Genomic DNA, 16,896 nt, shown 5'->3' with positions numbered 1-16,896 from the left:
ACAAGGCTACGCTATTATCTCTTGGAACAAGCCACAGAAAAGAACACCGCAGATACAACTCCTCATTTATGACATCACGATAGCCACCAACACCACAGCAGTTATCACATAGCAGGAAGGAATACGTCCATCAGGGGTCTTTAGTAGATCTTTCTAGAAAATCAGAGCCACATCCTTACTTAGTGCTGCTGTTCCTTCTGTCCACTACTATGTCTCCAATTCCAATCTGCACAGAAAGCCTAGGCAGAGGCTGATTCTGGAAGATCAACTCTGGGTTGAGGTCCACTTCTGTAGGACTCACCATCACTTTGGCTGCAGAAAGCAAGGCTGTTTTGCCTTTGTTATAATTCTCCAGTACCTGTGCAAAATAAATTGGTAGAGAACAGTTTTCTTCAGTTATCATTTCCAACCTAACCTGACTTTTGACATAAAAGTCAAATGTCCCACAGCATGCCTAAAATGGATCGCAGCATCATGTTATATCAGTGCTTTTGATTTTCAACAAAATTTTTGTATGTACACCTCGCATTTTGCTGGATACACAATCCCTTCATCATAATGTCCGTCCTTTTCTTCATCTGTGAATCAGTTTTGGTGATCCAAATGATTCACACCAAGATGTTCAGCATGAACTTTTTGGTTGTCTTCTATCCCTTCTGGTACCTCCCCAAATAATGCCCATTATTACCTTGTTAAGACCCTCCATGACCACATAAGGCAGGTGTTCGTGTAGCATTGCTGGGGAAATTATCACTTCATTAAATGCTTTGTTGTCTCCCCAAATGGCAAAGTATGTGGGTTCGTCCTGATCACAGCAGCTGGGGGGGGAGAGTCAAGAAAGGCACAGTCATGGGGAAAGAAGCAAATTAGAGGGGGAAGGAATGATGACCCCAGAGAAAAAACAGTGGGACACACAGTGGGGCTGGGTGTAAGGGACATCACTCAAAGGACCCAAATGAATAACAGAACACAAAGGCAGTTCTTTCAGACTCATATTCTAAGGCAGAAGCATTCATATCACATCTTGTCCTGCACAATTAACTGACATTATGAAATGCTATAATATGGGATCAGCAGAGAACAGAAGCAAACAAGACTCAAGCAGTTATCTCCTGTCATCCATCTCTTTCCGCACTACAGTGCTCCTCTACTAAATACCAATTCAGGCAGGAGCTAAACTGCCAAGAGAATAAAGCCACAAGCTTCTGCAGATATCTTGGTATCATGGCTATATTCCCAAGGTTACAATGTCATCAAGAGTACCTGGTTATTACATAATTTTGTCATTCTAATGCTCAGCTGCATTTCTCATTTTTTTCTTCTATAGCTTGGAATGTTACATTCAGCAGACCAGGCAAACAAAACTATCTGCATGTAAATGCATACACAGAGGTTTTTAAAAAATATTAATAGCTTATCCTTGATGAAATACTCACTGACTGCAGTGAACTACCTGGCCTAACCTTTTGTTTAGTGAGAGTCTTCTCAGTTTGGGTCAATTAGTCTCCCACCCAGATGTAAACCATCCTTTGTTCCTGAGGGGCTTTGCTTTTTGGTTGGGGGGGGGGAGATGAAGACCCTGGCAATTTCCACCCACCACGGCTGGTACTATGGGATAAATGCAGAGCACGTAAAACCAAACTAGAGTTCCCATGGGGAAATTTTTTAATAATATCCATATGTGCTGCACTATCAGTAAAGGTGCCACCAAAATTACAAGTTGGAAACTCTCAGAAAATAAGATCATCACCACCACCACCCTGCCCTGGCCACCAAGAAAGCCCATCTAACAGTTTGCTGAATATTGTTCCCAGCTTTACCCACCAACACTGTTCAGCAGGATGATTGTGAACGACATGAATGATGCGCCCAGGAGGATAGAGTGGTGTGCTTGCTGACAGGGCAATGGTTAAGTCACTGGGGTGGGTCCAGAGGCGGTGACTGGTTACTGAATTCACTTCTTGCTCTTCAGGGAGCTCAGACTTGGGAATGCATTTTGTGGCACCCACAATGATTCTCCACTGTCCAAGAAAAGAGAAAGGAAAGGAGGACTCTGAAGTAATGCAATTAAGTGCAAGGCAGAAGTGCTGACATGGTATCATGGTACAAAGCGGAAAAGTTCACATTAGTATTTGGGCAGATTGTTTTTTTAAAAAAAGGCATTGGACACTCATAATGCAGAAAAGAAGGCACCAATCACACTATGGACTAGATTTCTTGATTTGTATATTAGCAATAATAAAAACATGGAAAAACAGCCATATCTCTATCTCTATATCATTGAGCATATCTGATTCTGAGTTCATGCATTCAAAGAAGCTAGAGTTCATCTCTTAGAGGCATCTATCACTCAGGTTTCTACTTTGAGCAAGGACAAGTGGCAATCTCATTTGAAGGAGAAAACTTCCAAATTTTAGCGGCTTTGTCATACTGGCCACATGACCCGGAAGCTGTATGCCGGCTCCCTCGGCCAATAATGCGAAACGAGCGCCGCAACCCCAGAGTCGGTCACGGTTGGACCTAATGGTCAGGGGTCCCTTTACCTTTACCTAGTGATGTCATAAATCTGATCATTTGTGAGCTAACCAATTATAGTTGTACCGTGGAAGTCGAAACGGAATCCATTCTGGAAGTCCATTCGACTTCCAAAACATTCAAAAACCAAAGCACAGCTTCTGATTTGCTGCAGGAAGCTCCTGCAGCCAATCAGAAGCCCCGTTGGACATTTGGCTTCCAAAAGAATGTTTGAAAACCGGAACACTCACTTTGGGGTTTTGATCGTTCGGGAGCCAAAACATTCGAGAACTAGGCTGTTTGAAAACCAACTGTATTTATTACAGTTCAAATTAGACAGAATTTGGGGTTATATTATTGTAAGAAAGAAAGGGCGGTAGTGTGACAGAAAAGTTTGTTTTGCTGGGCAGGTTTGGTCACCAAGTGTTTTCTTTTTCTTTTTCCCTGCCAGCAAACGGTTGACGAATGGCCACTTCTGATTGGCCGGGGTTCCAGGAGAGGGTATTGAAAAGGATAAGTTCTGGAGAGACAAGTTTTAGGTTGGGAAATAGGGAGTGAGAGGAGAGAGAGTTGGTTCTGGGTAGAAACATCCACTCTGAAGAATATATCAAAAGCTACAGAAAGGAGTCTCTGAGCTTAGTGTGAAGGACAGTGTGTGGAGTCCTGTGAGAGTAACAGACCAGGAATTAACTGGGAGGCTGAGGCTGAGCCTGGAGAAGTAGAAGCTGGAAAGATACAGTCTACGTAGGTCTCATTCTAGTCAGAAGGGGAGAGATTCGTCTACGAAAAGAGAAGACTCCCAAACCAGTTAAGAGGGGTGTGGAGATCTCTTGGGTCTGTTACTTGGAGCACCTCAGTCGGGAGTAGGGTTGTCGAAGGGGTGTGTAACTGACAGAAAGTACCACCTTGTTTAATAACCAAAGTATTAAGCTGCAACAGCTGTGCAACAACTGAGAAAGAACTGAAGTGAAATAACTGGAAATAAACTGAGCATTTACTCTTTAGTCTAAAAACATGTAACATCTACCTAAAGTGAAGAAACTGAACTTAAGCAACTGAAGTTTAAAAGAAGCTGTGCTTGATTAGAAGTCCATAACATCAGTTAGATTTAATATAAATATGATTAGAAGTCCATAACATCAGTTAGATTTAATATAAATATGATTAGAAGTCCATAACATCAGTTAGATTTAATATAAATATGATTAGGTGAACCGTTACCTGAAATAACATTATAACTTGAAGTAACCTTTGTTTTACCCGCTTTGTGTCATAAACTTCCTTTGTTTAATAAAATCTTTCTTGTTTATTGGATCAAATCCTGCCTCAGACTGCAAATCATTAAGTTTTCCCTCATACAAGTCCCCCCTAGATAATCTGGGGTAATTTGTAGAAATTTGTGCAATTGGTGTACTGTGAGGTGGTTGCACTATAAGTGAGGGCCAGCCCAATGGCGCCAAGGTGAAAAAGTGCCATCGCACTGTCGCAGGTAGTTGTCCAATAGGAAGTGATTAACATTTACCAGACAGTCTCTCAGGCAAACTCCCTCTTGGCAACAGAGATTAAGACATGTGAAATCTACAGAATCTAAATATAGGGGGAAAACAATAACCCAGTCTGGTGACTTTCCAGGCCTGACATCACACACGGACAGAACTGCATTTGATCATAAAGAATACTGTTAATATATAGAACTGCATCTCTCTTTACCTCATCAGAATAGCACTGTGTCCTTTTAATATTGGCTCCTTTCCCTGATAGTGTATTTAAGTATTACATTCTCTTGTCCTGCATACTGCTTGGCAGGGGGTTGGACTGGATGGCCCTTGTGGTCTCTTCCAACTCTATGATTCTATACTGGGCTATCCCAATATCACACAATACACAAGAAGCAGTTACAGAGTTTGCTTGTATGTTACTTTCCTAGAGTAAACTTTTTTAAATGTGTGATCACAGCTGTGCAAGTGTAACAGCCTTCAAAATACCTTGTCTGCTTAATGGCATATTCATGCAATTGAACAATTGTGGAATGGGCAAATGAGAAAAACGAAAATAGATTCAACTAAGAATACCATCACCTTTTAACCCAGGGGGAATAGTCACAAGGGGATCAAGGCAGGCACGTGTCAAACTATGCCAATATGCCAGAGGCTAAATTATCAGATTTCTAACTACAGTAATACAAATGGAATTCAAGCAGTAACAGGAAGCCCCTCTCTCATTTGATACAGTTTTTAACAAGAAGGTAAGAAGCTACATTAATCCCTTCCTGTAGCTCAGGCAGATGCTATATGACAGATACACATGAAATTTACACTTAGACTGTGAATCTGCAGTAAGGCAGACAAGGTCTAATCTTAAAATAACTAGAATTAGGTTGCTTATGCCAATTTATCATAGACCTGGGGCAGCAACAGATGAAACATGAAGTCCTTAACAAATAAGCAGGAACCTTTTCAGAATGCATGTGACACAAATACCGTATATGCTGGCGTATAAGGCGACTGGGCGTATAAGACGACCCCTTACTTTTCAAGTTAAAATATAGAATTTGGGATGTACTCCAGCCCTTTTTTGGCGGGGAGGGGAGGCTGTCTTCTCCAGCACTCAAGTCTGCAGCCGGGGAAATGGTGGTTTGTTTGTTGGTTGGTTTGCTTAGTTATTGAGAGGGGGAAAGAAGCCAGGGAGAGGGAGAGGGAGAGGGAGGCAGAGAAATCGAGCAAAAGGGGGGAAAGAAACCATAGAGAGGATAGCGATAGAGGGGCAGAGACATCGGAGGCTCACACAGCCAGCGAAAGACGCTGAGCAGCAGTGAAAGAGAGAGCGGAGAGAGAGAGAGAGAGAGAGAGACGGAGAGATCCCTTTGCTTTGCGCTGACAAAAAGAGAAGAGGCAGCAGCTTGACACCAATGAAATACACAAAACTGTATCTCTGCGCTGATCCAGGTGACAAAGCCATGAGGGAGCCATTCTCCCTGGCGGGGAGCAGCCCCCTCCCGAGCACGCTTCTTTGCGTTCATATGGTCACTGCATACAGTGGGGATGCGGCCGTTTTTGAGCTCCCCCCACCGTATGCGGTGACCGCAGATTCTTGGACCCGGCGTATAAGACGGGCCCCCAACTTTTGAAAAAAATTTCCTGGGTTCAAAAGCCGTCTAATACGCCAGTATATACGGTAATTTAATTTCAGATAGACTTGAAATCTTTATTTATTATTTTACAAATTATAACCTGCCTAATTTTCATAACCTGTCTAATCTGGCTAACAGATTAAAACATCACAATGGAAATATATAGCAAGCTCCATTTAAACATCAAAAGCCTAAAAACACAAGAGATTCCAACTCTTCTTACCTTTGGTTTGTTACTTCTCTGCAGAACATCAAGAAGCTGCCGGCGAAATCCCTCCAGTTGTGAGAGCCCAATCCTGAGGGATAAAGAATATCATATGCACTGATGCAGGTATAACTATTATAAGGAGCATATACAGGAAAGTAAAGAGAGATGGGATCAGAGTAGACTTACCCATGGCTCAGTATAAGGCTATTTTATACAAATATACTGAAGACAATTCCTAACCCGTTAGAAAGATACGAGCAGATATATTACAGGTAATCCAATGAGTAAGTGAATAATATAGTAGGCAAACTACTTAACTAAAAATATAGATAACAAAAAATACGACACATGGGTGTGAGAAGTCAATACTCAAAAGGGAAGCAGGTTATCAAAATGCTTTTAACCAAGATAATGGTTCAGAGATTTTAGATACCATAGGACAGGTAAAACAAGCAAACTAGGAAGACGGACTAGAAGTGTGAAGTACCACTATCCAGATAATCATAGATAAACAGGCGGGAGGTGCTTCTACATAACGGGTAGTGAACTTTTTTTCCATCTCAGGCCAAGAAAAGCAGGCAGCTTCCCACTGCAGCATGGAGAGACTGCAGTCTTCTCAGCCTCAGATGTGTGGAGGAGCATGATCTACATGAGGACTAAGGTACGATTCCACCCTTCGCACCTTCCTCTCCACTGCCATCTCAATAAATTTGGTGATGGGAGGCATTTAGTGGAGTAATAGTTTGGGCACCCATGCTAACCTCATGAAAGGGATGCATGCCACCCATGGGCCACAGATGTGTCTTTCTTAGGACAAAGAAATGCAAAAGGATATGAGCCTTTAACATAAAAAAGAGCCAAGAACCTTATACACAATTGTGAGGTGGTGAGAAATGAAAAAGCACACAGGTAAGCAAGAGATGATAATGCACATAAAACGATACACAGTACACAAGTGTAAGATGACACAGTTCACATACTACAGAGATGCTAGGCAGGAGTGATGTGACAACACGTATAGCTCAAGATACAGTGCAAAGATGGAAGATGACACGGAAGATATAGCCAGGAGACAATTCACAGGTGTAAGATGGCTCAGAAGAGGTGACCTGGGAGAGAGCACAAATGTGTAAATGACAGCACAGATAACTAAGGAGATGGCAAATAGATGCCAGATGCCACAATGAACATAATTGTGGAATCAGAATATTCACCTTTTTCACTAATACAGGCAACTGAGAGATAGGGGAGGGATATGCCAATACACAGATACGCATTACATCAATGAATGAGTCCAGGTAAAAGACACAGCAATACAGGTAGCTAGGAAAAGAGGGACAAGCAAGACGGGGGTTGAAGATTGGTAAATAAGAAAATGAGAAAAATGTGAATTGGGATCTTTCAGAAAGGAAGCACGGAGCTTTGGTATAAAACAAAGAAACACTGAAACAAGAAATTTCAGACTTCTTGACTTGCCTGGGGACTAGGTCTTTGCCTAGCACAACTGCAGTAACAAACTCTTTGGAGTACTCCATTGCATCCTCACTAGAAGGGAAACAAGAAGGAACTGGTGGGATTTCATTATCAGAAAGGGACACTTACTATCCAATTAATTATCTGAATCAGAAATGTCCAGTTTCTGAATTTATAAGGCTGGCACACTGCCTGTTCACTAAACCAACTATTCTAGAGATACAACTCTGAAATATATTCCAGTGTGGTAGACCAAACGTGAACTGGATCATCAGAGTATTCTTCGTATGTTGTACTTCATATGGGCAAATCCAGAGTGCATTTGAGAAACACAGAAAGTGAAGAAACACTACATTGGATGGAAATGTTTTCATATAGTGAGAAAGAGAGCAATCCCAGAATGCCCACCACCAATATATAACTAGGCTAGCCCACATGAGGCTTAGAAATAGAATGTGGTCCTGATTCCAAATAAGGAACCCACCTTCCAGGTGTGTCACAAAGGGAAAAAAAAATAGAAATCAATTTCTTTCAGGGTCAATTGACTTGTGATTCCCCCTCCAAATACACTGATATGATTTACATCACTACTGATGTATTGAACAACTATGGCCACAGAGTCTGTCATCATAGGCATCCCTCTGGACATTCAACAGAAGCAACTCCTATCTGTGATAGGGCACATCAGAAGTTGACATCTGAGGTAGGTCAACATCCTATTCTTAGCTTTCATTTAAAAAATAAATAAAAAATCCTTAAACCCGAAGATGCAAGCCTGAAAATGCACAGAATATGCTTGCTAAAATCTCAGATGCTATGGCTCCCCCTTCCCTTATATATATAAATACAAATTGTATAAATACAAATACTTACCTTAAGAGTCCACCTGGGGGAGAGTAGGCATAGCACTTTAGAGTTGGGTACTGGGGACGCAGCAGGAAGGACAGAATGGCAGCTGTGCCTGCCCCTAAGGAATGGCCCACAACAATTAGGCCATAGTGTTTTGTTCCTCTGCCCTACAAAACAAAAAAACAATTAGGTATTTGCATAATTGGGCAAATCTAATCAAATCCTTCCCCCTTTAGCTAAAATATAAGAGAGCCTAATGTAAGTCTCATCCCAGCCACAAACTCACTTAGGTGGCTTAAGGCAAGCCACTCACAGATCCCTGCCCCAAATCTCCAATATGGGGAAAAGATCCTTTGAGTATTACAGTAAGAGAATGTATGTAAGGCACTATAAATGCACTCAATTATAGGATAAATATAAAAAGCAAATCTTGAGCTCCTAAGTAATTACAAAAGTCTGGAGCCACAGTCTAAAGAACAGCAGGATTAATTCTGAAAACAGACTGATGTGAAAGAAAGGCAAAAAGATTGCAGAGCACTCCAAGGTTGCATTATCTATTTCTGAGTTGTGTCATTTTTGCATGTTGTACTTTTCATTCTGTTCTGCAATTTTAGAAGGCTCTCTCAAAACACATTATATATTTAAATACATATTTAAACACAAATTTAAATGTTTATTTTACTTAAAAACAACATCAAAATGTGTATTTTAATATTTTAATATACAGGCTAAGGACTGTATCTCAGCATTAGAGAAGTGTTAAAATCCTGTGGAAAGCTAAATTCCAATTTGCACGTTAGTCCAAGATGTGTGAATCGGATCATTTCATATATATATTCACAAAGACTGAATTCCTTACACATCCTTATAGTAGGCTAATTCTTCTTTGAGCACTTCCTGAAGAACATTTTGTATAGGCAACATACACATACTCTGCTGTCAAAAGAATTATAGATGTAATGATATAGCACACATTGTAATTCGCTTTATAAAACAGATAGGTTAAGTTGTTCTTTATGTGTGCACACATGTGTGCAAAATTACTCTATAATTTATTGCAAGACTCAAGCAAGCCATTAATGTGGAAACTGATTTTCAATTAAATTTTACCTCTTTTTAGCATCTTGGAATAAGGTGATTTTCTGCCTTCCTTTCCATTTCCCAACTTCAATGACTTATTTCCCCCCAACACTGTTTCCAGTAACTGTTCAACAGAACAGTAAATTATTCTTCTGGTGGCCAAGGGCACTGAACAGCTACAAATGTTAGAAGTGTTCAGATGTTGACATTGTTTCTAGTAATTCAGATATAATGTTCTATAGTTAGCAGAGGAACGTGGCCTATCTCCTGACCACAATGCAGAAAAACAAAGTCTCACCAAATCACGCCCAAAGGCCTGAGAGAGCACCATCTCCTGCTCTAGTTTCTTTTTGATGTACTCCGCAGACAGCACCATCCCCTAAAAGGAGGAAGAAAGGAGAAGTGAAAGGGTGAGTTTTAGCACAGCTGAGTGGCCTGCATCAGCACTTCAATAACATATCTGATCATACTCTACATACTCAAATACATACTCACATCAATGTGCTCTTACTTTTTCATTTATTTTTCCTCCAGACCCTCCCTGACTCCTCTTTTCCCCTCTCTCCTTGGACCATTTAAAGGGCCCTAGAACTATGAGGTCATCCACCTTCTCCAGCATCAACCAGCCGCTGGTGAAGTGGGCTCTCAGCGGCTGAGGATCATGTCACCCATGGCTGATGGTTCTCGTGGACATCCTGGCTCAGCAACCACTAGGGGTGGGAGGGCTGTTGCACAAACCTATTCCATTTTTCTAAAAAAAGTCTTCTTTCTCCTGCTCTAACTATATGTGGCAGATATTTTAAAAAGGGCATGTTCCACATTTTTCTGTCCTTCTCTAATACCTCAGCTGTTTTCTGTCTACTGGTTTTTCAATTCTAGCCATAACCAGAAGGGTTCATTCCATGTCCCTTACATTGGCACCGTGCTTTCTACAGCCCAACACAACAGTTTTAGTAATAATAATAATAATAATAATAATAATAATAATAATAATAAAACCACTATATCCTTAATTGATTACGGTATACTCTTCCAGAATTTCCTTTTTTGACATATCTAATATATGGAAAAATAATCTGATTTTTCTCTCCTGCATCTCCAGTGCTTATCACAGGGGCCATGCACAATTTACAAACCATTTTGTCATGGTTTCTCTTTATGGTTGACCTATACTGATAATTTTCCAGGCGCTTACTCACAGTGCTGCACAAGCATGGTGTCTTGCGTTGGGTGTGGCTGCAAGACCGCAAATGGTAATGCTGCCTTATCAAGCACAGGGCCATTGTGCCCCATTGTAAACCTATTTCTCAATGCAGGAGCTTTTATGAACATTGGCTTTTTTGAATTCAGTTCTGCAACAGTCAACTGTCTGGACTCCAGCAACCTTGTGAAGTTATTACCAGGCGTTGGTTCTTGATTTTATTTTTATTTGACTAGCAACTTTGACACACTTGCACTGTTACTTTTTCAGTAGCAATACTTTACAATTATGCCATGTCCTTCATGAAAAGGATCACAAATCATTTTAAATCGTTTGCTACTTTGCTTTCAAGAGAAACTGAGAAAAGAGAGGGCTGAAATTACAGACCAACTAGGTAAAATAAGAAAGTGACGAATACCTTGTGTCCAAGCCAGGTTCCATGATGACCTTCCACAGGGAGACGCTCAGCATCTCCAGTCAGGTCAGTCAGAGCATCCTGGAGAAGTAAGAAGGAGGACCAATTGTATATTAGAATGAATCATAAAACGCTAATGATACGTTTCTACAATGCAATGTGAAATGTGGGAGCAGAGGATTCCTAGGAGCCTAGCATGAAATGGCATCTATTGTGAGAGTGAACAGAGCAGGACCCAGCATTACCTTTGGGGACAAAGTTCCTCGGATACTGATGACCACTTTCTTCTTCTCATGATCCACAGCAACGTAGAAGGGAGTTTCATAGACCTAAAGGAAATGCAGCATCACATCAGTCTTGCCTAAATATAGCCTTACTGAAATGAATTGACTTTCACCCTCCCAACAAACAAGTAAAACAGCCAGCAGATAAGCCTTCAAAGGACAGCAGCACCCTTGAGCTCAATCTACTTGAGCATACATAAGGCCTTATCTGTATACCACTGATAGTAACTTCAGGCTATAAATTAGCTGCTAGACCTGTTGGCTTAAAACATGGCTCTGAAATGCCCCAGAAATGTCCTTCAGAGCAAGGAAGCTCTTAGATGGTCCTTACCGCATCATGACAGGAAGTGTACACAATGTCCACAGAGCTCATGTTTTCATCAAGAAAGTGGCGACGGATGGCGATAGCATTGCAGCCACAGCAATTATCTTCCTCTATTGTGACACCAGGTGCATAACGTGGCCGAGAGGGGCAGAGACAACAGCATCTTTAAATAAAAAGTACAGGTAAATACCATTTGGAAAGGAATGGAAAAAGAGATGAAGGATGGAAGAAAAGCAATAGAAGATCCTAGCTTACTGAAGACATTTTACTTACACAAAATGCTAGCTCTGTTTTCATTCTGGAAAAAATAATATACCAGCAACCTAAAAGATAGTTCTGTGAATTTATAGGATAAAGGAACAAATGGGTAAAAATTAAAGAGAAAGACAACAGGTCAGAAAAGAGAAAAGAAAAAAGAAATCAGACTTTATAGAGGCACCAGACCACTATTGACTATTTAATAATGCAACTTCAGTATATCTGACATAAACCTTAACTATCTGCAGAGTTGACATTATGAATATGTGCACTCAAATATAAGAAACCTTCCAAACCCTGATTTAGGCACTTAGGACTACAACCTGTGCATGCTTACGAAGATGTAAATCCCACTGAAATCAGTGGACATCCTCCTAAGTAAAGATGCATATGAATATTCAAAGGCCTATTAAGGAACAATGAGATGCTACATGGAGATAAATGACATTTAATAGAATCACAGAATTGAAGGGATTCCAAGGGCCATCCAGTCTAACCCCCTGCAATGGAGGAATATCAACTAAATCATCATAGCAAGTACATGTGGATAGGATAAAATTACTTTGTAACCTCCTCAAAGTGAGATACGTAAAAGCCATTTTTAAAAAGCAAAGCCTTGTGTAGGCCAAAAATGAGACTACAAAAATGGAAGAGAGAATGAGGAAAGGATTTACTAAAGACGACAAGGAACAATAAATACACGAGTAGAAAGTGGGGAGGAAATGTACATAGAGACAGCCTGGGTGAACACTTACGAGCAAGATCTGGCCAGGCGACAAAGTCCACAGGTAGGTTTCCTCATCAAATACATGGGCCAGCCATAGGCAGCCAATGCAAAGAGCATATAGTAACAAACCTCTTTGTATCGCAGCATTTCTTGCTGGAGGAAACAAGAAATATTTAGTGTCCTGATGGCATCATTGGAGATGTCTCCCTCTCACTGTTTCCATATCAGTTCCCTACCCCGCAAAATATATTTTTTGTTTGTTGGACCTTCAAAAAACCCTGTCCTCTCTCCTTCCAGGCTTCTCTAGAAGCCAAAGGCCATTTTTCAGACGCAATACTAACCCATAGTTTAGAGCAGGGGTAGCCAACGTAGTGTCTTCCAGAAGTTACTAGATCACAACTCTCATCACCATTAACCATTGGCCACACTGTCTTGGGCTTGCACTCTCCTGCCCCCAATCTCGGGGACAGCTGAAAGGAGACTGGAAATGCTCACTTCTGCTTTTAAACTACATGAAGTTCCACATTACATCCAAATCAGGGGGATGCTGGTTCATTTAAACTACAAACAACCTTTAAGCTAACCCAAGTTGCACCAGGTTCAGCATTTGAGGCTCTTATTCCCACAGCACACACAGACAAAAAGGGTTTGGGCTTCTTGACTGCCTAAGAGATTTCACAAAGTGAAAGTGCATTTGTACTTCCTTTTTCGTACATTATTTAACAGGACAAGGACTTTATCCCTACACTGATAAGGGAAGAAGACACATGTGGCTTGAGAGGTTATGAATAATCTGGCCTGCAGGTAACATCCAGAGCATCATACTGCTTTCATTACATAAAATTGGGTTGGGAAAATTAAATGCCGAGCAATTCATGCTGCCACTTCCAGCTTTTCTTTTTGTTGCAACATACTAATAAGCCTCTCCAGTGCTTCCCCCCCAAAAAAACCGTTTAGGGGTACTCTCATTGGTGAATGGTGAAGAAAATCACCATTTTATAGTTCAAATTGGGAAAAATAAATACAGTAAATGGACAAAAGTACAAAGATTCATAAAATGTTTAGGGGTATGCATACTCCTGCGTCCCCCCAGAAAAAAGCACTGGGCCTATTCTGATTAGAATAATAGTTTGCATTAGAGGAAATAAAAGATGACTGATTTATTGGGCCTGATAAGCTAGTGTGTACTCTGCAATTGTGTCAAAGTAGCATTAGAGTCTGATGACTTACTGAGTTTTTCAGGTCCAGATATTTGGTGTTCCTGGTTACTGGCATCCCGGACAAGAAAGCTAGAATATCATTGTTTGCCTGTAAATCACATAATAAGAGACTGAGATCATGACCCTGAAGCATTCCATTTGTACTCAAGGAGAGGGAAGCCCCATTTGGCTTGGATCACTGTTAATCAGAAACAAGATTCTCACTATATTCTGCCAAAGTTTCATAATAATTTTGTTTGTGTTCCTAACACCTCCACTCTAAAGCCTAAAAACATGAAAAACTAACCACTATTTTTAAACTGTTTATTATTGTTATTTCAGTTCTGTCCCTCCTTTCTTCCATCATGGAATTCAAGGGGGTAATCCATTCAGACACAGACCAGACCTGCTTAGCTGAAGCGTGGTGGTACCTCAGTTGCCTTCAGACTATATCCTGGGACTGCTAGTTTTGTAACAACTCAAAGTTTGTGATGCCTAAAAATCATGATTTCCCACATTCCAGTACCAAGCTGTTTGTGAAGTTTATCAACAAAACACTGAAAAATGTGTGTTACAATTTTTTCATTATTGGTCATTGGGAGGTGACGGACTGTTATATCTTAGGAATAGCTAGGCAAAGATTTGGGGATTCCTCATTTCTGAAACGCATGACAATAGGCGATTAAAATCCAGATAAACATATTAGTAACACCTGTATTTCAGCAGTGAAAAAGCACAGAAAGCAGTCTGCATACTCACTTCATCCAGTACTGCACTGCGTTTCGCCCTCTGTCGTTGGCGGAGAAGTACCAGGCCTGCTATGATATCAGATGGGACTATGTCAAGATCTCGGAAAAACTCAGCAAAGAGATATGCAATTTCAGAGTAGGCATCCTGAAAAATCCCAAAAGGGGAAGATGGTAAATGAACTTGTAACAAGCAAGAGAGAGAGAGCTAGTAACAATCACTGGTACTGAAAATGTAATTCTCAGATGCTCTTCCAAAACATCCACTTTGCTACCTAGGTTAGAACTGGCTTCCCCATCTCATTCTAATTTATTCTTCTAAGAAAAGAATTCTGCAGGATTTATCACACTTTTCCTCTAAGGAACTCAAGGTGGCATACAAAGGGTTACCTTATTTTATCATCACAACAACCTTATGAAGTAGGCTAGGCTGAGAGATAGAAGCCCAGTTCACAGGCAATGCTAAGAACAGGTACTACTACTACTATAACATTCAGTGTCTGGGCTGAACAATGGGGGTGGAGATGTTCCTTCAGGTATACTGGGCCAAGGCCTAGTATACTTGAAGGAGCATAATACAAAGACCAAACAAGGTTTAGTCCCAGGTAGTAAGCAAGGATAAGGAAGGAGTGCTATTCTTCACTCTGGGAACCCACATATTTGCATGTTCATGCTAAGCTATGGTTTGGGGGTACATGCAAATGGGATCAGTGGCTTCTTAAAGGACACTCATTAAACTTTATGGTGAATAATGGATTTCAAGTCAGACCTCCCAGACCCTAACTCTGTGTTCTGCATCACTCTCACCCAAAGGTCCATCTAGACCACTTTACTGTCTCCAACAGCACACAGCCTGAAGACCTTAGGAAGCTTACAGGTAATGCACAATAAAGACAGACATCCCTTGCCATTTGTCCCCAGAATCTAGAAATCGGATACAAAAGAATCAATAGTAGTTTTGACAACTCCACTTTAACATAACAATTATGTTTGCTCTAGGAGGAGACAAAGGAAGTTATGATAAAATGGGCAATCGAATTTGGCTACAATATTGAATATGACCTGTGGTATAAGTTATGGAACCAATGTATGAAATTTACAGCATGTATGGTATTAAAAGAAAATGTCATGAAAATGATGTACCGTTGGTACCTGACACCAGTCAAAATGGCAAAAATTTATAGAAAGAAAAACAAGAAATGTTGGAAATGTAACCAAAAGGATGGAGAATTATATCACATGTGGTGGCTATGTGAAAAAGTAAAAATATTATGGGAGTCAATGTATAATGAGTTTAAAAAGATGTTAAAATATACTTTCCCCAAGAAACCAGAAGCCTTTTTGTTAGGGCTAATGAGAAATGAAATTAATAAGAACGACCAAAGATTATTGATGTATGCCACCACAGCCGCCAGAATGGTATTCGCTCAAAGATGGAAAACAACAGAAATTCCAACAGTCGACGAGTGGCGGGTTAAGTTGATGGAATATTCAGAGTTGGCAAGGATGACTGGAAGGATAAGGGAGCAAAAAGACCAGAAGTTTCAAAAAGACTGGAGTAAATTTGTGGACTATGTAAAGTATTGCAAAAATGTGAAGACACTGACAGGATTAACATAAAACCTACAACATAAATAATAGTTGTTTCTGTCTATAAACGAGATAGACTTATTTAAGAGAAAGACAGAGAGGGAGAAAGCGCATAAAATAAGAGAAAAGAATTGAAAACCAGGAGTGGAGAAGGAAGGAAGTTGTGTTCAGCAGAACATTAGCATGATAGGATTAGTATAGTAATAGATGTATTAAGTTGTAACTAAATTGTAATGGAGGAATTGGTTTATTTGTGATTATTCTTTTTTTCTGTATTCTAGAAAAAAATATTTTTAAAAAATATGTTTGCTCTAGGTAAATATTATGCTATGTTTCTGCAGCAAGCAGTTTAGATATGTACAAAAGACCTGCATAATTTTATAGTACATATTAAATATCATGCCTTGGAACCATGCTTTTCAGTTTAGATCCATCTTTATATTTAAATTGTTTGTTTATTTGTTTGTTTATAGCCAGAAAGTCTCCCAGAGTGGCTTACATACAATTATTTGAGCTCATTTGCTTTGTCTTGTAAGAAGAATATATACCTCTAAATATAATAAAAAGTTTTACCCTTCAGTGACTGACCACCATTGCTCTGCAGCACCTGACAGTGGCATAGCTATACCGTACTACAAAAGTCCGGATCACCATCAGCACCTGCTTCTTACACACTGGGTGACTACCCTTTTAAAAACTTTTTTTTTTTGCACAAGTGAAACGGACAACTAGGTGAGATGTCATTTTATTTATTTTGAGTAATCCAGAGATCTTTATGTTATGGCAACCTACAAATGTTGTAAATAAGTAAGGACATGGCTTCCTTGACATGGGGTTATTATGTTAATAACTAATCTGATTGGCATCTACCATTGTGTTACATACAATCTTTATATG

General features: G+C 40.2%; 1 protein-coding gene across 8 annotated transcripts in view; it reads right to left on the bottom strand.

Annotated features, from left to right (window-relative positions):
• DAGLA (diacylglycerol lipase alpha) overlaps window positions 1-16,896 on the bottom strand; it is a 97,789-nt gene that overhangs the window by 12,060 nt on the left and 68,833 nt on the right. For all 8 annotated transcript variants that reach the window (XR_015948756.1, XM_088665274.1, XM_088665246.1 and 5 more), the window contains 13 exons: window positions 14,423-14,557; window positions 13,695-13,772; window positions 12,493-12,617; window positions 11,486-11,642; window positions 11,116-11,199; window positions 10,874-10,951; window positions 9,553-9,633; window positions 8,199-8,341; window positions 7,329-7,397; window positions 5,868-5,940; window positions 1,825-2,021; window positions 689-818; window positions 180-358 (listed from right to left, as the gene is read on the bottom strand). Coding sequence is in view for 7 of the 8 variants with exons in the window: in XM_088665274.1 (XP_088521400.1) it covers window positions 180-358; window positions 689-818; window positions 1,825-2,021; window positions 5,868-5,940; window positions 7,329-7,397; window positions 8,199-8,341; window positions 9,553-9,633; window positions 10,874-10,951; window positions 11,116-11,199; window positions 11,486-11,642; window positions 12,493-12,617; window positions 13,695-13,772; window positions 14,423-14,557 (1,529 nt within the window). In the remaining variant the exon portion in view is untranslated. The remainder of the gene's footprint in view (window positions 1-179; window positions 359-688; window positions 819-1,824; window positions 2,022-5,867; window positions 5,941-7,328; window positions 7,398-8,198; window positions 8,342-9,552; window positions 9,634-10,873; window positions 10,952-11,115; window positions 11,200-11,485; window positions 11,643-12,492; window positions 12,618-13,694; window positions 13,773-14,422; window positions 14,558-16,896) is intronic.

This window comes from Zootoca vivipara, chromosome 1 (genome assembly GCF_965207765.1).
Source record: "Zootoca vivipara chromosome 1, rZooViv2.hap1.1, whole genome shotgun sequence".
In the NCBI taxonomy this organism is placed as follows: Eukaryota; Metazoa; Chordata; class Lepidosauria; order Squamata; family Lacertidae; genus Zootoca; species Zootoca vivipara.
This window is presented reverse-complemented; position numbering and strand designations above follow the sequence as displayed.